At 54.6% G+C, this 25,816-nt stretch overlaps 3 protein-coding genes across 3 annotated transcripts; all 3 read left to right on the top strand.

Moving 5' to 3' along the window:
• Positions 1 to 25: 25 nt before the first annotated feature.
• On the top strand, positions 26 to 8,062 carry GPN1 (GPN-loop GTPase 1). Its single transcript, XM_083494643.1, has 14 exons — positions 26 to 360; positions 457 to 550; positions 639 to 678; positions 1,222 to 1,288; positions 1,748 to 1,785; positions 2,279 to 2,357; positions 2,457 to 2,551; positions 2,927 to 2,972; positions 4,242 to 4,388; positions 4,867 to 4,949; positions 5,650 to 5,689; positions 6,626 to 6,719; positions 7,197 to 7,316; positions 7,596 to 8,062. Exons 1-14 carry the CDS (start codon positions 61 to 63, stop codon positions 7,679 to 7,681), a joined length of 1,329 nt encoding a protein of 442 aa, XP_083350769.1. The 5' UTR covers positions 26 to 60; the 3' UTR covers positions 7,682 to 8,062.
• Positions 8,063 to 9,965: 1,903 nt separating this feature from the next.
• On the top strand, positions 9,966 to 18,141 carry LOC310702632 (beta-galactoside alpha-2,6-sialyltransferase 1-like). Its single transcript, XM_083494510.1, has 6 exons — positions 9,966 to 10,876; positions 11,992 to 12,716; positions 13,554 to 13,651; positions 14,693 to 14,794; positions 16,997 to 17,171; positions 17,464 to 18,141. Exons 1-6 carry the CDS (start codon positions 10,677 to 10,679, stop codon positions 17,769 to 17,771), a joined length of 1,608 nt encoding a protein of 535 aa, XP_083350636.1. The 5' UTR covers positions 9,966 to 10,676; the 3' UTR covers positions 17,772 to 18,141.
• An 83-nt stretch (positions 18,142 to 18,224) lies between these two features.
• On the top strand, positions 18,225 to 25,816 carry LOC310703592 (lysophosphatidic acid receptor 6-like; the record flags this gene model as incomplete). The annotated part of the gene is made up of 2 exons (XM_083495977.1): positions 18,225 to 21,144; positions 24,668 to 25,816. The coding sequence occupies exon 2, from the start codon at positions 24,767 to 24,769 to the stop codon at positions 25,814 to 25,816; it is 1,050 nt and encodes a 349-aa protein (XP_083352103.1). The 5' UTR covers positions 18,225 to 21,144; positions 24,668 to 24,766.

Below are 25,816 nucleotides of genomic sequence, written 5' to 3'. Positions count from 1 at the left end.
GACCAGGCGCCTCACCAGGGACGTCATTACCGCTGGCCGGGAGGACTCGCTTTGCGCTCTATGACCGTGGAGCGGGGCGGCCGCTCTGCCTCGCTAGGGCACCTCTATGGTCAAAGCAGCGGAGAAAAGAGCGCAGAGGGGAGCAAAGGCAGAGTCCCGCTGTCCCGACCTGAAGGCCGCTCCGCCTTTCCTAGCTCTGTGGCCTCTTGCTCCGCCCCTGGCCTTCCGGAAGCGGAAGCGGGCTGGCGACCGCGAGGCGACATGGCGGCGGTGGCGGCGGCGAGCTCGGCCGAGGGACCCCCGCCGGTCTGCGTGCTGGTGCTGGGCATGGCCGGCTCGGGCAAGACGGCGCTGGTGCAGGTGAGCGGCGCTGCGGGGAGCGAGGGAGCGAGGGAGGGCCGGGGTCGGGGGGTGGGGGCTCCCCTCGGGCCTGACGGCGCTTCTCTCCTCCCGCAGCGGCTGACGGCGCACCTGCACAGCCGGGGCTGCCCGCCCTACGTCATCAACCTGGACCCCGCCGTGCACGAGCTGCCCTTCCCGGCCAACATCGGTGAGGGGCGGGGCCGGGGCGGGGGGCGGCGGGACCGGCCTCTGCCTGGTCGGGGTCTTCATTTCTCTCCCTCTCCTTTTCCCCAAAGACATACGAGACACCGTGAAGTACAAGGAGGTCATGAAGCAGTATCCTTACCCGGGCCGGGGGCAAAGCGGGGGAGGGGGGCCGGTCCACTGGCCCTCAGACCTTGGGGGGGGCGGACTATATTCTGAAGGGGGGAAATGAACGAATTCCTATGCCCCACAAATAACCCAGAGAGACATTTGAAATAAAAGGACACATTCTACTCATGTAAAAACACGCTGATTCCTGGACCGTCCGTGGGCCAGATTGATAAGGTGATTGGGCCACATTTGGCCCCCGGGCCTTAGGTTGCCTACCCCTGGGCTAGAGGGTGATTGCTGGACTTTGCACACTGCAATGGGTGGAGAAAACCAATGTTGAAAGGATGTAGTAAGGCTGGGCATGGAGTTTGTGCAACTGGTGAAATTGCCAGTGTGTCTCTTGAGCTGTTGCTGCTGACATTGGCGATCTCTACAAATGTGGTTTTATGTGACACCTTTGCTTTAAATGGCCTGAGTCTCTATCTGGGGTAGAGGAAGGGGATGGGAATACGCTGTTAGAGGTGACTTTCAGTTTTCTACCAACCTTTCCTGAATGTGCACCAGGTATGGGCTGGGCCCCAACGGCGGTATTGTGACTTCTCTGAACCTCTTTGCGACAAGATTTGACCAGGTACGTAATTTCTGGTGAATTTCACTGAATGGTACTGCATTTAGCTTGAGTTTGTAGGTGCCAAACATCCTCTCTTGGAGAATTTGCCAGCAGTGATGAGCATTTGACATTCTGGGCCACATCAGAGGGCCACATATTATTATCAATACTAAGGCTCAGAGCAAATTTGTATCTGAACTAATTTTAAGGTGTATTTTAATTAATAGATTGCCTGTTCTTATGTTCTTTGTATACTGTCTTAGTTTTATGATGTTAGCTGCTCGGCTCCAGCCGGGGAAGGCGGAGTACAAATAAATTTGTTGTTGTTGTTGTTTATATCCCAGTTAACAATTTAATCACATAATGGTAATTCTGTACTTCTGATGCTGATGATATCATGGTTTTTTGTGTATCATGAACTGAACTGCAAACTCTAATTCTCTGTTTCTACCTATAAATCATCTTTCTCTTTCTGACTAGGTGATGAAGTTCATTGAGAAACGACAGGCAGCATCTCAGTGAGTCAGTGGGAAGCCTGCTGTCACCTGGGGAGGGGGGTGATGGAAGTTCCTCTTGAAGGGAGGTGCGTATGCAGCCTCACCTTCAGCAGAACAAAGGGGTGAACTGTGTCACATTATTGTGCATGTATTCACGATGCTCATTCCACTTTTCTAACTTAGTGTGAGACATTCAAGGCAAACCATAATTAATCTTAGAAGTGAAAATAATTCCAAAACAATTAAAGAAAAAAATCAGGAGTTTAAAAGAGACCCCAATTTTGTGCTGATCTCACTCTGATCTTTAATCTCCATTCAGGAGCTGATGAGTGAAGATTAAATTTTGCTGCCTGGGCTGTGGGATCCTGTTCCCTGATGAGAACAGGATTGTGCAACCAGTGCACGATTAAACCCCATCTTCCAGGTGTTAGCTGATTAGTGGGTGAGCTTGTTTTGGAGAAAGTGATTTGAACGTGGCCTGTGTGTGAGAGAGAACAAATTCTTCCCCTTGCAGGTACGTCCTGATTGACACTCCTGGGCAGATTGAGGTGTTCACCTGGTCTGCTTCTGGCACCATCATCACTGAAGCTCTGGTGAGGACCCTCTGCTCAGCTGGCCTCCTTTGCAGGAGGTGCCTGGGGGCAGGTTGCCCTGTTGGGCTAATGCTCCCCCCCTTTGATGTACCCATTTAGGCTTCCTCCTTCCCATCCGTGGTGGTTTATGTGATGGACACGTCACGCAGCACCAGCCCTGTCACGTTCATGTCTAACATGCTTTACGCCTGCAGGTAAGAGGAGGATTCTCTCCATAGTTATCTGTTGTGCAATTAATAATGGCTTACCCATTATTGGAGAGCATCTCTCTGATTGTTCTTTGTTTGGGAACAGGGTTGTTCTCTCAGTAGCTGCTGAGAAGGCTCAGAGACGACTCCCTCATTCCCGGGAGGTGGAATTGTTAGCCCCTCTTCTGGTGGCTTCTTGGCTTCTTCCTTGAACCTTGAGCAAGAAGCTGCCTCTGCTGCTCTTAGGCCTTCTCTAGGAAAGCACACAAACTGCCTGCTCTTTCAGTCATGAGTTTCTAAGCGAAATGTCTTTGTGGCAACCCCAGATCGAAAATGGCAATCTCTGCATCCCTGATCATGCTGTTGTTGTTTTCTTCTCAGTATCCTGTACAAGACGAAGCTCCCATTTATCGTGGCCATGAACAAGGTGAGTGGAATGCCAAGATCCAGTCTAAGACTTGAACCAAGAAGACCATCTGGATGATGCTTTCCTGAAACAAGTTACATATGCTTCAGGGAAGCAGGAACTGGTAGTTTTGGGGAACTTCAGCACACCCCGGGATCTTTTGGGAGACGTACTCCACAGAGCATGGATTCCCCCACCCAATTCCTGGCCTGCCTTGTGGACAACTTGCATTTTCAAAAGGTGGAGGAAGAGATGAGGAGATTGACTGACCTTGGCATTAGTCCAGCCTATAGGGAAAAATTGTTCAGTGGCTTTAAAGCAGTGGGAACTTGGGGCAGGAATGACGGCAGGCAGTGGTCATGCAGGGTGTGCTGAATTCAGGCCTCTACAGAAAGCTTACGGGGGTGTAGCTAAAGAGATTTGCCGCATTTAAGGAAGTTGATTTTAATATGCTCAGAGAAATGCTAGTCAGGAGAATTCCATGGCCCAATACACTGACAGGGAAAAGAGCTGAGTTGGGTGGGAGTTTCTGCAGGAAGCCTTACAAAAGGCAGGGTCGCAAACAATTCCAGTGCGAGAGAGAGAAGATCAGAGCACGGGTAGACAGTGGGATGTTGGAAGCTGGTCCCGCAGTGGTTTGGCTTCTTCAGCCATGGCCTACATGACAAAATGAAGGACTCCTGGTAGGAGATGGGCATTGTGTGCTGTTGTGGCCACTCCTGTCCTAAAGTGATCAGTCGAACAGAAATGCAGATAATGCAAACAGCTGCACAGAAGTACTTGAATCTGAGAGCAGAAGCTGTTTTGGCAGTGTTTGGGTGAGGGCGGCAAAGAAGAGGGTGACGAAAGGAATGTTCAGCCAGCAGGAAGATGCTTTCTTGGAGCAGAGCCTGCCACTTCCAGAGAGGAAGGAAGGCAGCTTGACCCCCATAAAGAATGGAAGGTTGCTAGGATCAGGGGTGGGCGAGCAGGCATGGAAGCCTCTTCAGGTGTCTTGAAGGGCTGCTGTCCCTTTTGCTGATGAAACTTTGCTGTTCAATTGCGTCTTTCCAGGGTGGAGCTTGCACTCTGGGTGTGACCACAGCCTTCACTTCTTTAGCTGGTCCTTGTCTCATGGTGGGGGAGGGCAGGAGGAGCTGCCGCTGCCCCTTGGCCTGGCCTGCCATGGCTGAAGAGAAGCAGCCGTCATGGTGTGGGGCCTGTGGTCCTTGCCCCAGAGGTGGCATTGCGGAGCAGCTGCCCACCTGTGCCCCCTGCCACCCTCACTCACTCTCTGCCTTCCTGACGCAGACAGACATCATCGACCACAGCTTTGCTGTGGAGTGGATGCAAGACTTTGAAGCCTTCCAGGACGCCCTCAGCCAGGAGACCACCTATGTCAGCAACTTGACTCGCTCCCTCAGCCTGGTGCTGGATGAGTTCTACCACTCGCTCAAGGTGGGCACGGTTCCCCCCCCCCATCCAGGTGTGGATGGTGAATGAGACCTCTTTGCAGGCACACTCCTGAAACTGCATGAAGTTGGCATTTGTTTCCCACCTTCACTGTCCAACTTTCAGGGAAGCAGCTCCAAGGAGGGAGGGGTACCTTCCTCTGCAACCCCCCCCCCCAAACCCTGAGTATACCAGATACCCTGTGCTGTTTCATCTGGACAGACTATTGTGGATGCTTGAAGGACTTGGTCCAGGGAGGCCTGAGAGTTCAGGTGCGCCCCCCTCCCGCCAGATGGCCTTGTGCCACCTCTTCTGGAAAAGGAGCTTGTGCCCATCGCTCCTGTCCCTCGGGGAGGGGGGCCAGGCAATGTTCTGGTGCTGATGCTCCACTGGAGCAGAGGAAGGTGTTTGCAAGCCCCTCTCCTGCACTCAATTCCCACGCTCCGCACAAACCCTGTTTGAAACGAAGGACTTTCTCTTGCAGGTGGTTGGTGTTTCCGCTGTCCAGGGGTCAGGGCTGGATGAATTTTTCGAACTCCTCTCCAAAGCTGTCGATGAGTATGAGAGGTGAGAGAGTCCCCTTGTGTAAGGGGGCCCACCTAGTCCTTGTCCATTTCTCACAGTGCCAACCAGATGCCTGGAAGCAGATCCGGAGGCCAACAGGAGCCCACGGCACACCTGCTTTTCTCAGCAACTGGCGTCTAGAGGCATCCTCCCTCTGCCTGTGGAAGGAGAAGATGCATTGTCCTCATTCTCTTCTAAAGCCATTCAAATTGGGGGCCATCACTGCCTCCTGCAGGAGGGAGTTCCAGAGTTGAACTGCATGCTGTGTCAGGAAGTCCTTCCTTTTGTGTGTCCGGAGTCTTCTGCCTTGCAGCTTCATTGGAGGCCCCCAAGTTGCAGCATTACAAGAGAGGGATGAAAGCCTTTCTCTCTCCCCTTCTCTGTGAGGCTTCTGCCATCCTGGCCCAGATGAGCTTGCATTAACTCCAGGGCTTCCTGCAAATCCATTTGGGGATCCCTCTAGATGCAGCATAGGGTGACCAGAACAGGGGGCCTTTGAGGGGGCAAGACCCCCTCTGCTGCTCTATGGGGAGACATGAAGCCCCGGGGGAAGTCTCTTCCCCTGCCCTTGGGTCAGTGACTGGAGGTCTGGGCTGTGGTCCTTGCTGTAAGGGGCCCTCCTAGTCTCTACAGTGGTTGCCTGGGAGTGAGGCTGTGGTGCCCAAGAATAAACAGCTGAAACCCATTTCTCTTCTCCCTCCAGAGAATACCGCCCAGAGTATGAGCGCCTAAGGAAGAAAATGGTGAGTCTGTCTCCAGATGCACTTGGCGTGTTGTTGCTCTGCCCTCTGCTTCCCCTGCCCCCAGTCAGTCACATGGGAAAGGCTCCCCACACATCATCATCCCACCCATCTGACTGGGTTGCCCCAGCCTCTCTGGGCGGTTCCCATCAAAATATTAAAAACACAACAAACCCTCAAACATTAAAAACTTCCCAATACAGGGCTGCCTTTAGATGTCTTCTAAAGTTGTGTAGTTCTTCTTCATCTCCTTGACATCTGACGGGAGGGCGTTCCACAGGGTGGGCGCCACGACTGAGAAGGACCTCAGTGTCCAGGCTGGACAATGTGGGTGGAGAAGCTCCTTCTGCTTGTGTAAGTCCTCCTTTGGCCTCAAGGCGGGCACTTCCATCTTACCAGAAGGAGGGAGGAGAGGAGGTCAGGGAGCACCTCCTGCCAGCATGTTGGGGGCTCCCAATTGCCCTCCCAAGTGACCAGAGGAGGCTTCTGCTCCCTTGCCAGAAGAGCTCAAAGCAGCCATTGGCGCTCCGCGTTTAGTGTGCTGCCTTCTATACATGTGTGCACATAAATGTACATCTTTGTAGATACTGGAGTCCTGAGTGGTTTCTCCTTCCACTCTCTCTCGGCTCTGAGGGACACACTCATTATCCCTGTGGCTGCTGTTGTCTCTGTTTAGAGACAGCTTCCCACCTGAAGAACTCAGAGCTGCTCTTGGCCCTGCAGGGCTCTGACTTCTCACCAGCTTTGCTGCGGGTGCGGCAGCAGTTGCTTTAGGAGCTGCACAGGTGCGCTCTGGGCACCACCAGGGCATGCTGGGAGGCGGCAGGCTGGAGCCCCACAGGTGCCAACTGGAGCTCTGCTGGAGAAGGCAGGCAGGCAGGGACCCGCATGTGCTGGAGGACCAGCAGGAATTGCTTCCTTCCCTTTCCTTGCTTGCAGGAGCAGGTGGAGAGCCAGCGGCAGCAGGAGCAGCTGCACCGTCTGCAGAGAGACCTGGGGCCCCTTGCGATGGAGAGCAGTGCGGCCGCCTCAAGTGAGTCAAGGCCAAGGGGGTGGGGCTGCGGAGGCCTAGAGAGGCTGCTTGGGGGCCACAACTGGCGGACACACTGGCTCTTGCCTTCAAGCAGGGAGGAGGCTGCTGGCAGTGCCAACCTTTCCGCCATCCCTTGAGCCATTGCTCTGGGGAGGCAGAGTTGGTGTGGGCAGGGTCTGTACCCTGGCTGACTGCTTTCCTCAGCTGATCAGCTGGGGAGCCCCACGCTGCACCTGTTGGATTAGGCTGCTGCTGTCTCCTCCTCCCTGGATTCCCAGCCAGCCTCTCCCTGTTTATGCCTGTGACCTCCGCCTGCCTGCCATGGCTGCGCAGCCCCTCTTGAGCATGCGGGATGGGAGTCTTCCTGGCACAGAGCTTTGCCCATTGCCTTGCGACAAGGTGGGCCCCTGGCAGGTGGGAGGGGGGCACAGTCTGGGGCCAGGACAGGCTTGGCAGCCACTTGGCTTTTGTCTCCAGGCTCCATAGCAGAATCCGCAGCGGGTCCCTCGGCACTGATTCTGACCCGAGGAACTTTGGAGGGGGAAGAGGAGCCGGAGGAAGGCCAAGAGAGTGACACTGATGACATTGACCATGAAGGTAAGGCGGGCTCTGGAGATTGGGAAAGGTCAGTGGTTTGGGGGGAGGAAAAGGCAAATCAAGTGGGGGGAGGGGGGCATCCTCCAAAATGCCTGCATCCCGTTTCAGGGTGTGTTGGGGCAGCGTGAGCCCTGACCTTGATCTCAGAGGGGCTTTGCGTAGCAAGCTCACTTTAAGTCCACTGTGGTTGGCCGGGGATGTTCCCTCCGGGATGGCCTTCCCCCTTGGTGGTCTTCTGGGACCCACTTCATCCAGGGGCTTTTTTGTCCCCTGCCCTAGTGACGGAGGAGCGCTGCGAAGAACCCGCCTTCCGGAACTTCTTGCAGGAGGCGAAGCAGCGCTACGCGGCCAGAAGCGGCCACTAGGGGAGGCGAGAGGAGAACCCAAGGGGGGCCTGGAGCTGGAGGAAGTTGGGCCCCTGTGAGAGAGACTGGCTCCTTGGAGGCTTCTCAGGCTGCCCTTACTGTGCTGCCTTCTGGGCTGGTGGAGCTGAGCAGGGCTGCCTGCAGACTTCTGCCCGTTAACACAGAGTCCTTGGAATTGATGGCAGTGGCTGGGATCCCATTTTGTTTGGGGGTGAGGCTCCAGCAGAGACCGCCTAGGCCAGGGGAGGCAGGGTCAACCCATTGTGGAAGAGCATGCATTGAAGTGACCCATCTTCCCATTGTCACCCAGCGAATTTCACTGTAATATTACATGTGTTCAGTTTGTAAGTTATCATGAGATAATGTATATTTTGTTATGAATTGCTGCTTCTGCCTCTTCCTGCGGGGCGTATGTGTGCTGGGGGGCGTATGTGTGCTGGGGGGGGCGCCCCCTTCCCTGGCCACCTATGCCAATGGGGAGGCAGGCGGGGCCTCTCAGAATGGCATGGGAACCTTGGGTGGTGGACCAATTTCCCTGATCATCTTGAGAGGGTCGGAGAAGATGTGGCTGGGCTCCCTCAAAGGAGAAAAGGCAGAAAGGGGAGGGGGCTCCCTGAGGATCTGCCTGTTCCAAGAAGGGAGCTGGAGTTGGGGGTTCTTCTGGCAGCAAGTTCTTCTGGCTGGCAGAAGCCCAAGAAGAGGGAAAGCAAGGGCTCCCAAGGAACCTCTGAAGCGAGGATGGGCAAGAAAGTGGTACAGTGATGGGGGGGGCAAAATTTCCTACCATTACATCTGTGCTGGTGGAGTCTGAGGTGGTGGTGACTGACTGGGGAAGAGGTAACAGATTCCCCCCTTATGTGGCAGCTGTGAGAAGGCAGATCCCCCCTCCCAGGGGTCTTTAGGAAAGGGGTGGGAAATAAAAACTGCTTGGAACAATCCTGCTCCTTAAGGCCTCCTTGCCTGAAATGCCTCTGAGCATCTTCCCGTCATCTCCCTCGGCCTCAAGGGAAGAACCTTGTTCCCAGAGAGCCAGGAGGATGTTGCACTCAGCACAGACCCACCACTTCCGTCCAAGAGGCAGGCAGTCGACTTTGCCGGTGGTTGGATGGTCCCGGCACTCATCTCTTGGCTAACCACTGTTAATGCATTTACCATAAGAGCAAGACCGAGAGGTTTGCCTGTCCTGTCTGCTTGCACGGCTGCTGTTGGAGCTCCCCTGCACTGGTACCCAAGCTTGCTTTATTTTTGTACTCCTGGGGGGCTTGTGCTGCAGCCAGTTAGATTAAAAAGACTTGCTTTATGGGGCTGCATCAGACTGCTATGGAAACCTAACAGAGGGCTGTAGATTACACGAGGGGAACAGTGACTAGGATCAGACGGGCAGACTCAAGGGAGGCTTTCTACTCAGTCCTAATGTGCATTTTTCTAAACGTGCATTCCAGGTTGCAAAACCTAAGCTAAAAGCACTCTGCATATTAAACCACTTTACAAATCTCCTTTGAAGCTTAAACTGAGCAGGACCTTTCCGGCAGAAAAGCTCACACACTTTGTTCAGAAACCACTTTGCCCTGTGGCTCTTGGGAGGGCAGAGCCAGACCCCCATTTGCTGCCTGGGCTTCTAAGCGAGGGGAATGCCTTCTCTCCTGCTGAAAATGGCTGGCCTGGCCACTGCTGACCAGAGCAGAGCACAAAGCAGCTCTGGGCCCACCTCTCCCCAAGTGACTTGCAACCAGGCATTGGTCTGCTGAAGACTGCGTCTGCTTTCCCAGGGGAGTGAGTGCCTCTTGAGGGTCTCTCCCCATCACACAGGATTCCTGCCAGAGCCCCCCCCTCTCTCCTAGGAGGTGCTTCTTTGTTCCTGGGTCTGGGGGAGTTTAAAGAGAGGCAGTCCCTCCCTCTGCCACCTCTTCCATGGTGGACTGGCTCTTGCCTCTTTTTATACTGGCAGGGAAGCGTCTTTCCCCACCTGTGGGCAACCACATGCAAATCAGCTTCCAAGTCCCACAGCAATGATGGTGCCAAAGTGGCTTTTACTAGTTCCTGTTTCCTTGCCTTCCAAGGGAGCTCTGTCCCTGAACCCCCAGAGGAGTGTTGGCCTCCCGGCTCCCTTTCACAGGACACTTCCCTTGTCAAGATGGGCAGTGGTTTCCCAGGCAAAATTCATTCTTCTGCAAGCCAGATTGCAATCACAAGCAGGCAATTGGGTGGATGGTGCAAATTTTGCCATGGGGAAAAAAAGGTCAAGGACCCCGCAGGGTTGGAAGGGATCCCAGGGATCCTGCAACGCTGGGACCCGTGGACATCCAGTGAAGCCGAGTGTTGGGAGAGTCAGGACAGGTTGGGAGGTTCGTCCAACTTGCATGGCTTTAAAAGAGTCCACAAATGTCATTGGGGAGCCGGTTCAATGGCTGCCAGCCGCTTCCTTTCCAAGCTATGCTCTGCCCTCGGGGTCCGAGGCAAAAATGCTTCCGAGCACGACATGCTGCTGCTCTCCGGTCCTGCTAGGGGGGCTTCTTCCCTTTCCGGAGCGCCTAGTGAGGAGACTGGAATAGTTGGGCCTGATCCAGACAACGCGTAAGCTGTAATGACACAGTGGGCAATGGGCGCTGTGATAAGAATAGGGCACCCTGGAAGTGCACGGATCGAAGGGCGCACGGTGCCCGCTCGCGCAGGAGGGAGCCGGCCAGCCGTTGCAAAAGCGCCCCCCCCCCTCCGTGGCCCGGCCAGCGGTTCTTCCCTCTGCGCTCCTCCCGGCGGTCAATCCTCTGGCCGCTGCTAGGGATGCACGACCTGTCTGCAAGGGATTCCCACATGGCGGGGTTGGTGTGGGCAGACGTCTTTGCAATGCAGAGTTGGTCGGCCGCCTGGTGCTGGAAAGCAGCTCCCCGTAGAGCCCGTCTCCGGGGATCCTGCCATCTTCCCTTCCGGGGACACGAGCAAGCCAGGCGGCGCGGAGGCAGGAGGGCGAAGATGCCAGGAATGGGGCTTCTAAGAGATGCTCTTTCCCCTTTGGAAACCTGACAGGGGGGGGGGGGCAAAGACCGCCGCCCCTGCCCAGCGCAGCAGCCCGGCTTGGAAAGGAAGCGGCGGCGGGGCGGCCTCGGGGGGCCCATGCGCGTGGCCTCCGCTGGGGATGCATTGCTCCGCCCACCGCTGCAGCGGGTGCCCGGAGCCGGCGATGCGGTGGCGGAGAAGGTGAGCGGCGGGGTCCCCCTCCACCTGGGGAAGCCCAGCCCTCTGGCCCGCGCCCCGGGTGGGGGGGGGGTTGCAAGGGGGGGAAGGAGCCTCGCGGGCGGCGCAGCCTGGTTGTTGTTCCCGCCGCGCGTCTCTAGCCGGGAGGTCCCCAAGCTGGAGACCGGCGGCGCCAGGTGCGCAGCGGCGCGCAGAGGACAGGGCGACCCTGCCCGGGTCGGGCGCCTTCGGGGGCTTTTTCCTCCGGCTCCGCTCTGGCCCTCGGGCTCCCGCCTGTTCGCTTGCCTCCAGAGCCTTGGGCAGAGGAAGGGGCTGCCGGGACTCCAAGCTGGCAGCGGGGCCGCGGGCGTGGGGCTGCCCCACTTTCTTCCCCCCCCCCCCCCGAAGCGGCTGCTGCAGAATCTCCCTTTGCAGAAGCCGCGCCGAGGCTGAAGCCTTAGCGGGCTCGAGGCTTTGTCCATTTTATAGATGGGAAATAGAAAGGTCAGACCTCGCCCCGGAAAAGGGCATCTTCAGGGATGAGGGCACCCCCCTCCCCAAATCTCTGGAGCAGAAGCAAGCGAGGAAGGTCTGGTCGATGCCCCTCAGAAAGCAGCTGGAAAACGATCCAGGACCTCCCCCGCGAGGACAGCTTACACCGTTTAGGGCTCTTTGGGTTGGGGGGGGGGGAGGAATGGGATTTAAAATGCAGGGAGAAGTTCATGAAATGATGGAGGGTGTGGAGAGAGAGAGAGAGAAAGAGAGGATCTCTTGGTCCCCCAGGGAAATGTATTAGCCAGACATTCAGGCCAAATAAAATCAAATGTTCCTTTGCACAGTGTGTACTTGTGGAACTCATTGCCACTAGAGAATGGTGGTAATGACAATTCTGGTAACAGTTTGACATGCCTGGAGGATGAAGAGGGCAGTTACATGGGACCTGCATTCTAGAGGCAGGAAACTGTTTGCTGGGGTGGGGTGAGGGGGGGGTGCCAGTCTGCCTTGAGCTGCTCCAGCCAGGCTGCCCTTCGGACCTGAAAAGCACTTGGCTACTCCAGCCACGTAGCTGACCCTGTGGCCAAAGGACTGAACCATGGCACCCCCAGGTGTCTCACCTTGCTGTGCCCATCTCTCCCCAGGCCCGTGGACCCCTGGTGCTGCCTGCGCCCCCCCTGGCGATGGGGCTGGGGCTGTGCCTGGCTGAGCTTTGCTCTGCTGTGCCTGGCCACACTCTCCTTGCTCTGCCTGCAGTCTGGGCTCGTGCTGCGCTTGGCTCACCATGGGGCAGGAGGACCCCCAACCTCTGCAGCTGCTGCTTTCTCCCGGAGCCTCCAGCCGCACTCCAGAAGCAACCGGACTCTTCAGCGGCTCCTGGGTGCTGGGCCTGCCAGCCTTGCCTCTGCCCAGCAGGCTCCGTTGTGGCACTTCTTCCTCTCTGGCCTGTGGAGATTCTGGCACCGCCTTGCCGAGGGGCTGGGCAGGTCCTGGCAGGGCTCCAGGACGGCTGTCCAGCTGCAGCCCCTGCCCTGGGCTGCCTGGCAGAAGAAGCTCTCTTCAGGGGTGCTGGGCCCCCGCCTTCAGCAAGTCTTCCAGAACTACCAAGCCATGAATAAGTACCGGGTGCCCCCGGGGGCCGTGCAACACCGAGGGAACCCCCATGCCGCTGGGACAGAGCTCTTGTGCCAGCTCCAGAGCCGCGTGGCAGTGACCACGCTCCTGGGGGACGAGGGGCCCTTTGCAGACCCAGAGTGGAGGGGGCTGCTGCCCCGCAGGAGCCTGAGGCAGGAGCTGGGCCCCCTGGGGAAGTGTGCCGTCGTCAGCTCTGCTGGCTCCATGTTGGGCTCCGGACTGGGCAAGGAGATTGGTGAGTGCTGGTTGGGGGGGGAGCATCCTGGCGGGTGGCTCTGGCACAGCCTCCAGGGGGTAAGGGGATGCCTTGCCCTTCAGGAGAGGGCGCCATGCGTCCTGCACTCGGGAGCATGACGCAACCTGCCTCTCCTGTTTATGGGAGTCACCCAGCTATAGTTGGGTTTCAGAGCAAAAGAAGAGTGTGCAGGATCAGGTCAGTGGCCCATCTAGGCCAACCAGGTGCCTGTTATGGGAAGCTCACAAACAGGATCTGAGAACAGGATCCCTGAGTCTCTCCTCCTGAGTCCTGCTGGGATTCAGAGCACGGCTGCCTCCGACTGTGGAGGCAAAGCAGAGCCCTTGATAGGAGTTGTTCCCTTCAGATCCCACCTCGTGTTCCTGGCTCTCTCCTCTTTAGCAGCAGAGTGGCAGCGGCAGAAGCAGGTTCTCAGCTCCCCTTGGGCCCTGCAGGGGAGTCCTGGTTGTGCCTTTTGTGTAAAATTCCAGCTGAGTTCTCACAGAAGGAGCTCATTTCACATCCTAGAAATGTTAGCAGAGCATTTCTGTTGGCAAAGTCTCAGGAGGAAACTCCTAACAATACTTTACAGTTACACAGTGATAAAATAATAACAATACTGAAATAATGGGTAATTATCTGGTCTTCATGGGAGTCTGCTTGAAACGGGCCATCTTGTTCCCCTTGATGATGCAGCTGCCCTGGGACATGTCTTGAGCAGCCCCCCCCCCAGCCTGGCTGGCTGCAGGTCTAAGAAGGGTCCTGGTTGGGTAGGGGTCTGCTTGCTCTCCCTTCCCCTGGCCCTCATATTCCTCCTCCTCTTCCTCCTCCTCTTAGACTCCCATGATGCTGTTCTTCGTTTCAACGGAGCCCCAACTACTGGCTATGAGCAGGACGTGGGCACCAAGACCACCATCCGCCTCGTGAATTCCCAGGTGGGCAATGAAAGGGGGGGCTGGGAGAGGACAGCAGGGTGTGGATATGGGTTTGGCCAGATAAAGGGAAGAGCCAATTGGGGGCAGCCTCGTGGGGCTGCAGTGTGTGGGGTTATGAGCTTTGGACTGCTCTGGAGCCACAATCCCTGCCCTCCAGCTCTAGGGTGTGCTGAAGCCCACGGGCGTAAAGAGGCTTGAGGCCCCTTCAAAACTAGCAAATGTTATTAATTATGAGATGAACTTTTGTGAACTCAGGCCCGTGTCTTCAGGTGAGAGTTGAATGGCCGTGAGATGCAAAAATCACAGCCAGTGATCATCAGCGCTTCCATAAAAAGACACACCTTCAGCCGCTTACCAGCAGATTGGTGAATAATGTGCTCATCTCGGCAGTGAACACCTGCCCTGGGTCAGGGAACCGTTTGCAAGGAACAGTTGTTGACAGTACAGGATGCTGGTGGCGCTGGTAAACACAGCAGGATCAAGAGCTGTTGCTCAATGTTACCCAAGAGAGATGGCGCTGACGTTACTGCCTTCGCCAGCTCCAGTGTGAGTTTGTGCTCTGGCTGAGGGGCACCTGTGCACTGCTGGGGCTTTGGACGTGGCATCAAGGGGCCTTGCCCACAGAAGTCACCCCCATGCTGCTCCTCTGCGGGTGGGGGGGGTGGGTACGCTACACACTCGGGTGCAATATGAGCAGCAGTAGGTGCCAAGCAGCTCAGAGGGAAAAGGGATAATTTCTCTCCGGGGAGCAACAAGAGGATAGAAGAGGGAAGGATGGCCTCTCTGAAAGTGCAGAGAAAGGTGGGGCTGCCCTCTGCCTGCCAGCCTGCCCTTCCCCGCTAGGCTTCAGTAATCCCTGGGCAGGTATTTGTGGGCTCCGGGCAAGAAACCCACATGTCTAACAAAGCTGCACGTAAGGGCCAGCAACCCTGGGGACCTCTCCCTGCCCTCCCCTCTCCGCCTCCTCTTGCATCTGAACAACCTTCTGGGATCCTGGAGTCAGGCCCGTTCTGACCCAATCCGCCCCCCTCTACCCCACAGCTGATGGCTTCTCCTGAGCAGCACTTTCTGGATGACCAACTCTATGCGCAGGGAGCCTTGGTTGCATGGGACCCAGCGCCTTTCCCAGGGGACCTGCAGGAGGTGAGACCCTCTCTCTGCCTTGTGCTTGGGGCAGGACAAGATCCGTGGGTGCCAGGGGAGGGCAGGGGCATCCTCTGTGAATTACATTCCCAGGACTTGATAATAATAACAATAATAATAATTTATTATTTGTACCCCAGCCACTCTGGGCGGCTTCCATAGAAAACAAACAACACTAAAATATCATACATTAAAAACTTCCCTGAACAGGGCTGCCTTAAGATGTCTTCTGATTGTCAGTTAGTTGTTTATCGTTTTGACATCTGATGGGAGGGCATTCCACAGGGCGGGCGCCACCACCGAGAAGGCCCTCTGCCTGGTTCCCTGTAGCTGTGCTTCTTGCAGTGAGGGAACTGCCAGAAGGCCCTCGGTGCTGGACCTCAGTGTCCAGGCTGAACGATGGGGGTGGAGACACTCCTTCAGGTATACTGGGCCAAGGCCATTTAGGGCTTTAAAGGTCAACACCAGCACTTTGAATTGTGCTCGGAAATGTACTGGGAGCCAATGTAGGTCTTTCAAGACCGGTGTTATGTGGTCTCGGCGGCTGCCCCCAGTCTAGCTGCCGCATTCTGGATTAGCTGTAGTTTCCGGGTCACCTTCAAAGGTAGCCCCACGTAGAGCGCATTGCAGTAGTCCAAGCGGGAGATAACCAGAGCATGCACCACTCTGGCGAGACAGTCCGCGGGCAGGTAGGGTCTTAGCCTGTGTACCAGGTGGAGCTGGTAGACAGCTGCCCTGGACACAGAATTAAACTGCGGACCATCCGAATTGGTCCCACCTCCCTGCAGAGGGGAAGGGTCGTGGAGAAGTCCAGTTGCACCAGGAAGTGATCTGACCATGGCACTTCTTTGGTTTCACTTTTACTTAGTGTCAGATCACCCATGTCACTAGAGGTGAATACCAGGTCTAAGGCATGTCCATGACTATGAGTTGGGCCCAACTTATTCAGGGACAGCCCCATGGAGGCCGTGCTTTCCACGAAGTTCTGAGCGGCCCCTTGTAAGGTCGTGTCGGCATGGATGTTAAAATCCCCTAGGACAACCAAACTAGGTGTCTCCAGGAGCATATCCGCCACGACCTGAAGCAGCTCGGGCAGGGAATCATTGGTGCAGCGGGGAGGTCGGTACACCAAAAGGAATCCTGTACTGCCCCTATTGCCCAACTTCCAGAACATGCACTCAGAAAACTGGGTCTTCCCAATAGGACGCCTGATGCAAACTAATGACTTCCTAAAAATCACTGCAACCCCCCCTCCCCGCCCACATGACCTGGGTTGCTGTGTGTAAGAGAAACCTGGTGGGCAAGCAGTAGCAAGGACAGGCCCATCTGCTTCCTCCAACCAGGTCTCTGTCACACATGCCAGGTCAAATCCTCCATCCACAATCAGGTCGTGGATGGCAGTGGCTTTATTCACCATTGACCTGGCATTGCACAGCAGCACCTTCAGGTCATGTGGGTTTCCCCTGTTGATTCCAGTATCCATCTGGTCAAGGCCAGACCCGGAGGCAGGGATAGTCTTCAAACAACGACTAAACCTGCCTCCTCGTTAATGACATGGTCTGGTCTTAGCGTAACTCCTCCTCCTGCCCATGATCACCGAGATCGGATGTCCCAGTGCTTCCCCCCCTGTGGAACTTGTCCCAGCCATCGTGTTGGCTGGGGCCCCACTCCCAGGCAGCCCTGATCCCGCCCCTTAAAAACAAAACACAAACTATACAGAACCAATAAAAGAACAGAAAACAAAAACAGAACAATTATACTAAAATTAATCCCCAACCAAATATCCATCCCACCCACCCACCCCCAACAAAGGAAAAAAGGAAATACAAATTTAAATTGCCACCAACTGCTTGAGGACATTTTAAAACACATTAACCACTTGGAACAGGGAAGCAATGGCAGAACACTTCCCAGCTTCCCCAAAAGTTTGTTCCAAATAAGGGCCTGGGCCACGCCCCCGGGGCCAGTTGGAAAAGGCCCTGGAAGGGAGCAGGCCCTGCAGTCCTCACCCAGCTCCTCTGGCGCCTTCTGGCGACTGTCAGGGGAACTCCCTGCAATTTCCCTCTGGCTTAAAGAATGAATTTCACAGCTAGGAGGAAATCAAGAGCCCGAGACCTTTGCACCAAAGATGGTGGGGTGGGGTGGGGTGAGCTGAAGCTCTGCTCTGCTCCACACTCCCCTTTCTCCCTCTCCCCCCGGCAGTGGTTCGAGGCCCCCGACTACCCCATCTTCAGACCCTTCCGTGCGATGCGCTCCCAGAGGCCCCAGCAGCTCTTCCACCTGCTGCACCCGCGAGTGCCGTGGCAGCTCTGGGGGCTGGTGCAGGAAGGGGCACCCGAGGCAGTACAGCGGAACCCCCCCTCCTCAGGGCTGCTTGGTAAGGAAGGCACCCCCCTCCCTCGTGTCTCCCAAGGGTGCTCCCTTCCTCTTCCTCCCCTTTTACTCAGAGCTCCTCTGAGCCCTGCTTTCCTTCCTCTCACGGGTTGAGGGTGGGGGCGGCTGATGTTACTCCAGGGCATGAGGTGCGAGGCACTTTCCACATTCTCAGGGGGACTCATCAAGCGCCAACTTTCCAGCCCTGGTGAAAGAAGTTTCCTCCTGGCCCCCTCCTCTGCCGCCCTGCAGGTCCTTCTTTGCAGCGGCCCCACCTCCCTCTCTCCCTCTTCCAGGGACAGTGCTGATGCTGTCGCTCTGTGACCTGGTCCATGTCTACGAGTTCCTGCCCTCACAGCGCCAGTCTTCACGGTGCCACTACTACCAGGACTTTGTGGATGAGGCCTGCACGCTGGGTGCCTACCACCCGTTGCTCTTCGAGAAGGACCTGGTTCGCCGCATGAACCAAGGCTCGCCGGCTGACTTGGCCCAGCTGGGGCGGGTGACGCTGCCTGGCTTCCGGGCCCTGAATTGCACCTGGAGGAGTAGCAGCCTGGCCAGGGGAGGCAAGCCATTAGGGGCCCGGGACACCCCTGCTCCTTAGTGGCCTGCAGCCCCTGGGGGGAGATGGGGGGGGAGAGAAGGAGACAAGACCTGGGGGCTGAAGGGCACAGCCAGACCAAGCCATGGCCCAGGTGGGGGTGGCAGGGCTCCCTTTGTGCTCCCCACAGGCATCTCATGGGCCCCCACAGTGGGTGGAGGGCACAAAGGTCCCCCTTGCAGGGTGTAGATGGAGGCACACCTTCCTTGAAAAATATGAAACTGAAGCTGAATCCCAGGGGAGCCCCAGAAGCAACTTTGGCTCACGTTGCTTTAAAAAACGGGGTCCAGTCAACCCCCTTTGGGTCCCATGACTCAAACTGATTAATTCTGGGTGGTCTTTCTTTTGACAATCCCAAAGTTGAAGAGTCAGGTGCTGCCATTCTGCTGTAGAGCTCTCCATCTTGTCTCCAGAAACAGCTTGGAAACTCTCAGGATGTGAATATGTTGCTTGAAAAACCAGAAAAAAAGAATCATAGAATCTTAGAATTGGAAGGGACCACGAGGGTCATCTAGTCCAACCCCCTGCAAGACTGGAATAAAGAGTATTTTCTAAAACGTGCTTCATGTAGTATGTATTCTCATAGGTGTCTATGATGGAATATTATATTAACTGTGGTCTTTTCTAGGTTTTATTTCATCGTTCAATGATGCTTCATGCATGTACGGTATAGAACATTTCTCTCCTTTTCACCCCCCTGCATATAGAATAATAAATTCTATATAGAATCATAAATTCATAGAATTGGAAGGAACCTGAGGGTCATCTAGTTCAAGGAAGGAATCTTTCACCCAATGTGGGGCTCAATAATTATAAGGCATCAGACATTTTTATTCACCCCAGTGACTTGGACAGGTGAGAAAATCCAGGACAGCCATTTTAATCCATATCAGATATTTTTTTTTAAAAAAACAAAACTGTTGTGATCTGTTATGAATGACCCTCTTGAAGGTGGTCACAGGGGTCACCCAGAACTCATTGCTGATTGTCAAGCCCCCCCCCCCCATAACAGTTCAAGTTTCAGGGTCCCATAATTGTAGGTCTGTCACTGTCCTGCAGAATGGTTGCAACAGACAAGCTTGGTGGAAGCTTCTAGAAGCGAGGTTTTTGCAAGGCATCCAGCCCCAAGCCTGAGACCAAAAAACCAAACTGCCCCCCAGGAGGAAAAAGACACCAAATTCACATGGAGCACAAGTGAGCAGGAAGCCACCTCACATTCCCCCTCTGTCAATACCCTCCCTGAGAAGCTGAAATCCTTCTTTGTATGGACTTCTGTGCTGTTTCGTGGCACCTTTTGGCTGATCCATGGCTACCAGCCACAATGGCTGCCTTCTGCTTCCACAGCTGCAGGTGGGATTCCTCTGAATACGGCCCAAGAAGGACCTGAGTGCAACAGCAACTGTCCACACTTGCCATCTGCAGCAACCTCTGAGACCGGAGATAATGCGGAGCCATCCTGGCTGGTAGCTCCTGGTCGCCTCGTCCTTTGTAAAGCCACAGAAGTTGGTGCCTGTGTGAAGAAATGCCTCTCTTTGTCCACCCTGAATCTTCCAGCATTCAGCTTCACTCAATTACTATGCACTCTAGTATTGTGAACCAGGAAGGAAAACTTGTCTCTGTTGAAGGAGTTGCGTATGTTTGGCCTGGGGAAGAGGAGACTGAGAGGAGATAGGGTAAAGAAAGGTAAAGGTAAAGGACCCCTGGACAGTTAAATCCAGTCAAATTCGACTATGGGGTGCGGCACTCATCTCTGCTTTCAGGCCGAGGGAACCGGCCTTTGTCCAGAGACAGCTTTCCGGGTCATGTGGCCAGCAGGACCAAACCGCTTCTGGCGCAATGGGACACCGTGATGGAAACCAGAGCACACAGAAATGCCGTTTACCTTCCCGCCACAGCAGTACCTATTTATCTACTCATGCTGGTATGCTTTCGTACTGCTAGGTTGGCAGGAGCTGGGACAGAGCAAGGGGAGTTCACCCCATTGTGCAGATTCTAACTGCCAACCTTACAATTGGCAAGCGCCAGAGGCTCAGTGGTTTAGATGCCTGCGCCCCGTGGAGAGCCATCTTCCAATATCTGAAGGGCTGTCACATGAAAGATGGAGCAAGCTTGTTTTCTCCTGCTTTGAAGGGCAGGACTCGAACCCATGGCTTCAAGTTACAAGAAAGGAGATTTCAACCAAACACCAGGAGGAAGACAATAAGAGCCCTTTGGCAGTGAAACGGTCTCTGCTTCCTGGGAGGTTTTTAAGCAGATGATGGATGGCCATCTGTCATGGATGCTTTAGCTGAGCTTCCTGCGTTGTAGAGGATTGGACTAGATGACCCTTGGGGTCCCTTCCATTCTACAATTCTATGATTCTCTGACATTCTTGCCTGTGCTTCAGCTATTGATCTTCCCCACCCCTGCCACCCTGAAGATTAGTTCAGGGTGTGAGCAAGTGTGACTGCGGGCAGCATGTTAACTCCTTACAACCCTGGACATGTATATCGGCTGCCTCCCAAAGTTTCATCCCGTCAGGACAGACAACCCAGGGTGGTGCATGCTGTTTATGGGGTGGGGCTAAGCAGATATGCTTCAAAAAAATAAAAGGGGGCATCTTCATGCCACTATTTATTCAAATTTCTAGGGTGTTTACAAAGAGAGTCTGTCTGCAAAGAGAGCCCACTTGACTATTTGGGCAGGAGGGAGGCATAGATGTGGCCACAAGTCACTCCCTGGCCAGTTTCTGGCAAGTAGATGTACCCATTCCAGTCTGGGAGCATCATTTCAGCTGTCCTCCCACAGAGGAGAAACCCTAAACTGAAATTCATATTCCCAGTTGCTGGCTTTGGGGTTCTGTGTGGACAACCCTTTCCTCTTTCACAGCAACTGTTGAATTTAATATTGAAACAATCCCTTGGCATTTAAAGGTAATATCCTGTCCCTGGTTCCTGCCCAAATTGTGTCAGCCATATGCATTTTGAACGACAAGCCTCCTGTAGCCCCCACTGCTTGCATGTGGGGCTCTGACGTGTCCCGAGAGCTGGTCTTACGGCTGCCACAGGCCCTCCAGGAGGCCACTCATGGCTTCCTTTGCGGTTCCATGAGTTCGTGAGTTCTTTGCAGACTCTGCTCCCTCCCTGCCCACCCCCGGCACCCAGGCACCGCTAACGGAAAATGATCTGAAAGTGCTCCTCTGAGGCAACCGACTTCCCAGGGATGTGGTTTCAGCCCAGCGGGTGGCGGGGGGGGGGGGTGTTGTATGTGCTTCAACCTTGACATTTTGAGAAGCAGGAAGCCAGAGGAGATCTGCTGAAGATGGGCAAGCAGGTGGTGGCTCTTGCTCCCATGAAGCCGCTTCTCCCCTCTGCAACTGGCTCCTCTGAGATGTGAAGTAAGTTTTGTGGGAAATGGGTGGGGGAGGAAGAGCCCTTCTCCTGCCTAGCAGGGAGGCTGCTGGCGTGAAGCCTTGAAGAAGAGGGAGGCGCCTCCTGGCCACCTGCTGCCCAGGATCAGCAGGCAGAGGCAGGAGCCTGACCGCCTCTCAGCTCCCTCGCCCTCCCTCCCCACTGGCCGGCTGGCCCAAGGCAGGCTCTGAGAGGATGGGGGGGATGGGGCAGCCACACAAGCACAGTTCCCCCAGGCAGAAGAGAAGCTGGACAATGGCTGCTTCCTCCAGACAGCCTTCAGGAAACCTGAGGCTGCCCTCCAGACCTGGCCCTGTCTCCTCCAGACAAAGGCCAGTGGTTCTCATGGCTGACCCTCTTTGTGTACCTGTAGGGCCAGCTCATCATTTCACTAAAAACAATGCAGAATTTAGAAATTGTTAGAAAGACATCACTGACTTATTTTAATAAAATATGCACGCCACTCAATTGTAGGGAAAAACTCATAGCGGCTTACAAAAAAGATAAAATGATTAAAAATCACTAAAAAGAAACCTACAAACATGATATATAAAGTTAAAAAGCACAATAAAATAGACTAAAACAAATTAAAACTCCTGCAGACTTTCTAAACATCTGGGTAGCCTTGGGGAGTTCCAAAGTGTCGGTGCTGCTACACTAAACAATCAGGTTCTTACTGACACAGTGCAGGTATGATGTGGCACATGAAAAAGGGCCATTTCCACCAACTGAACGGTAAGGCCATCTTGTAGGTAAACTGGTCCCAAGTTGTTTAAAGTCATTACATCCTAGGAGAGAGGCTGGGAACAGGAGTGTTCCAGCCCGACAAAGAGGTACAATTTCTAGGTACCCTCAGGGACTGTGTCCTAGAACAGCTGGAGCCAAGCAGAGGCGGTGCCACCCGGGATCTGGTGTGAAATGTTAAGTGTTGTTGATCCAGTTTGGCTGGGTGTTCATCAGTATGTGGATGAAACCCAGCTCTACCTCTCTTTTAAATCAGAACCAATGAAGGCAGTGAATGTCCTGTGTGTCTGAAGTGAAGTTACAGGGAACCAGGCAGAGGGCCTTCTTGGTAGTGGCACCCGCCCTGTGGAACAGCCTCCCATCAGATGTCAAGGAAATCAACAACTATCTGACTTATAGAAGACATCTGAAGGCAGCCCTGTTGAGGGAAGTTTTTAATGTTAAATGCTTTATTGTGTTTTTAATATTTTGTTGGGAGCCGCTCAGAGTGGCTGGAGAAGCCCAGCCAGATGGGTGGGGTATAAATAATAAACTGTTGTTGCTGCTGCTGCTGTAGGGACCCCTGTGCACCAAAGCAATATAGAGCTCAATGGAGACTTGGCAAGAGAGCCCAGCACAGTCACGTTAGGCTTCGAGAGAGGCACCCTGACTGGCAAAAAAGCAGCTGAGGGGCAAAGTCCAGAAGGTCAAGCTCCGCAAAGTTCTTGGAAATAAAAGAGGAGGAGGAGGAGGAAGAGAGGCTTGGGAGTTGAAAAAGCTCAGCAGGTCAGGCAAGATAGCACAAGGGCCCAGAGGATGCCTTTGCGGTTAGCAGGCAGAATCAGATAAGGCGTGAGAGGCAAGAAGACATTCTTAAGAAAACCAGAACGCCACCCACATCAAGGGAACCAAAAGCGACACAAAACCTGGGGGGGAGGGGGGGGGACACAAGCGGCCAAGAAGGGATCCGAATAATAATAATAATTTAAAAAAAAAGAATTCTGAGGCTCACATTGGTAAAACCATAAAGACCAACAGCAACAAATTCTTTAAATGTGTTCGTAGAAGGAGATGGCCCTGGGAAGCAGGTGTTTTTCACTTCTTGTGAACACCACCCTCCACAAGTCCTATCAGCCACTCCCTGCACCCCACCATCTGTTTAAAAGCAGCTCTGCCATCTTAATGTGCCAGTATTCCCATCTGTGTTGAAGAGGAACCCATCATTTGCACAGGCTCATCCCAAAATGCCCCCCAGCACCCAACAAATTGAACCCCCTGCTCCTGACAACACTGTCTCACCCCCACAATCAGACTACACAGCTGTGCCTGGCTGGCCGACCCTGCACATGGATCTGGTAGCATTTCAGAGAAAGCTACCTTGGAGATTTCTCGACAGCATACCTGGCAACCTGAAGTTTTCCTCCTAGGACTTCACAATTCAATTTCCTCATGTCCTTGGTGCCAACATGCACACCCCCAACACTACAGACCAGGCTAGCTAGATAACAGACGAGCAATGCCCAGACCATCATTCTCCATGATAGCAGGGGAGCCATCATTCTGAGAGCATGACACAGCTCTCTTGTCTCCAAAGGCCTTATCTACCAAGCTTCCTGCCTCTCTCAGTTACTCTAGGTCACAGAATCAATATAAATATTTCCAAGGACAAGGAGACACCAAGTACTGAGTATGATTACTTTACTGATACACAGGAAGCTGGGGGGGGGGACAGAAGGAAGCAGCTGAAAGGAATGAGTCATGGTACTTTAGTTGAGATTCCTATTCCTATGAGGGAGGAGTTGGACTAGAGGACCCTTGGGGTCCCAACTCTACTGTTTCTCCAGCTTCACTTGTCTCTATACTAATACACAGAGCATGTGAAATAAACAAAAGGAACTTGAGCTCTTGATATGGGATGGAAAATATGACCTAATAGGCATTATTGAAAACTGGTAGGATGAGACTCATGAATGAAGTGTAGAAGTTGGACTTGGAGCATGGAAGGCAGGTTAAGAGTGTTTGGGTAAATGTTATAGGATAGGAAAACAGCAGTGACATCACTGTGGGAGTCTGCTATAGACCTCCAAGCCGGACTGAAGACTTGGATGAGGCCTTCCCAGAGCAGATGACTAAATATTCACAAATCAGAGGGAGATCAGCTCCCCTGATATCTGTTGGAACTCAAACTCTGCCAGGAATGTAAGATACTCAAAAAATTCTTTGATTTTTGGAAGTAGCAGTCACCTTGGGTGGAAGTGACTACATCCTCTTAGAATCATAGAATTGGGAGCCCTTAAAGGCTTCTAATCCAACCCCCTGCCATGCGGGAATCACTACTAAAGAATCTCTGACAGGTGACCGTCTGACCTTTGTAGAAAAACTTCCAATTAAGGAGATTCCACCTGCAGAAAACAAGTTTGATCCATCTTCCAGGTGATGGCCCTTCAAATATTTGAAGATTGTCATCATGTCACCTCTCGGCCTCCTCTCCTCCAGGTTCAACATTCCCAACTTCCTTAACTGTCTCTCATCAGACTTGGTTTCCATACCCTCTGCCATCTTGGCTACCCTTTTCTGCCCACCCTCCAGCTTGTCCATCTCCTCCTCCATCTGCCAGGGGTTCTTGAACTGAGATTCCTGCACTGCAGGGGGTGGACTAGCTGTCCCTTGGGGTCCCTTCCAACTCTACCATTCTATGATTCTAAATAAACCAGCAACAGACAGCCAATAAAAAGTTGGAGGGTCGCAACTAAGCAAAACACACAACTCCTTGTCTCCTTTCTCCAGGGAGCGGGTGCTAGAAGGCCGGTGCTGGTCAGCAGCTGCGGCCTGCAGGCTTCCTGCAGCACTCCAGAGCGAGCCCCAGCCCACCCGAGACTGGCAGCGATGAGCCCAAATTGCACCAACTGCACCCGTCCAACCGACCAGGCCTTTGCTGGCATGTACGCCCTTATCTTTGCGGTCGGCCTCCCTCTGAACATTGCAGCGCTGTGCATCTTTGTTTTGGGCCGCGCCGGGCGCTCCATCACCATCACCTACATGAAGAACCTGGTGGCCTGCGACCTGCTGCTTCTGGCCTCGCTGCCGCTGAGGGTGCACTTCTACGGCTGGCGGCCTCAGCTGCCTCAGCTGCTGTGCGAAGGGGTGGGCACGCTGCTCCTGGTCAACATGTACTGCAGCATCTTCCTGCTGACCTGCCTCAGCTGGGACCGCTGCCTGGCCGTCTGCTTCCCGCTCAGTCCGAGGGCCCAAGCCGTGCGCCAGCAGGCCAGGTACATCTGCGCAGGGGTGTGGGCCTTGAGCATCGCAGGGACCATCCCCACCTACGTCACACAGAGGAAGAAGGAGCAGCACATGCTCTGCTTCGACGAACGCCCCCACTACATCTCGGCCCGCGGGGTCCCCACCGCCATGGCGCTCGCCTTCGCCCTGCCGCTGGCCATCATGGTGACCTGCTCCTGCCAGCTCCTGCGTGCCGTGCACCACAGCGGGGCCGTTCAGATGGAGTTGGTCAACGGCACAAAGATCCGTCACATGGTGGTGACCAACGTGGGCATCTTCCTGGGCTGCTTCTTGCCCTACCACATGGCGGTTCTTCTGTACCAGGCACCACAGCTGCAGGGGGAGTGCTTGGACATGGCCTACCAGTGTGCCCTGCTCCTGGCCTGCGCAAACGCCGCCCTGGACCCCCTGGCCTATTACTTTGCCACAGAGACCTTCCAGCACCTGGTGCCATTGGATTACCTGCTCAGAGGCTGGGGCTCCCACAGCTCCCACTGCAACAACGCCAGGGGCCCGGGGAACCTTGGCCAGCCCTTGAGGGCCCAGGGTCTCCTTGGGCTGCCCTCGGGTGTGGAGGTGCTACCCTTGGAAGGGGCAGAGGCCACCAGGGCAGAGGGAAACAGCAGCACAAGCATTTGTGAGGTTGCAGCTTGA

Source organism: Podarcis liolepis (assembly GCF_965112155.1).
Source record: "Podarcis liolepis genome assembly, chromosome: 3".
Taxonomy (NCBI): Eukaryota; Metazoa; Chordata; class Lepidosauria; order Squamata; family Lacertidae; genus Podarcis; species Podarcis liolepis.
Note: the sequence above shows the minus strand (reverse complement) of the source record. Positions and strands in the feature narration are given on the sequence as shown.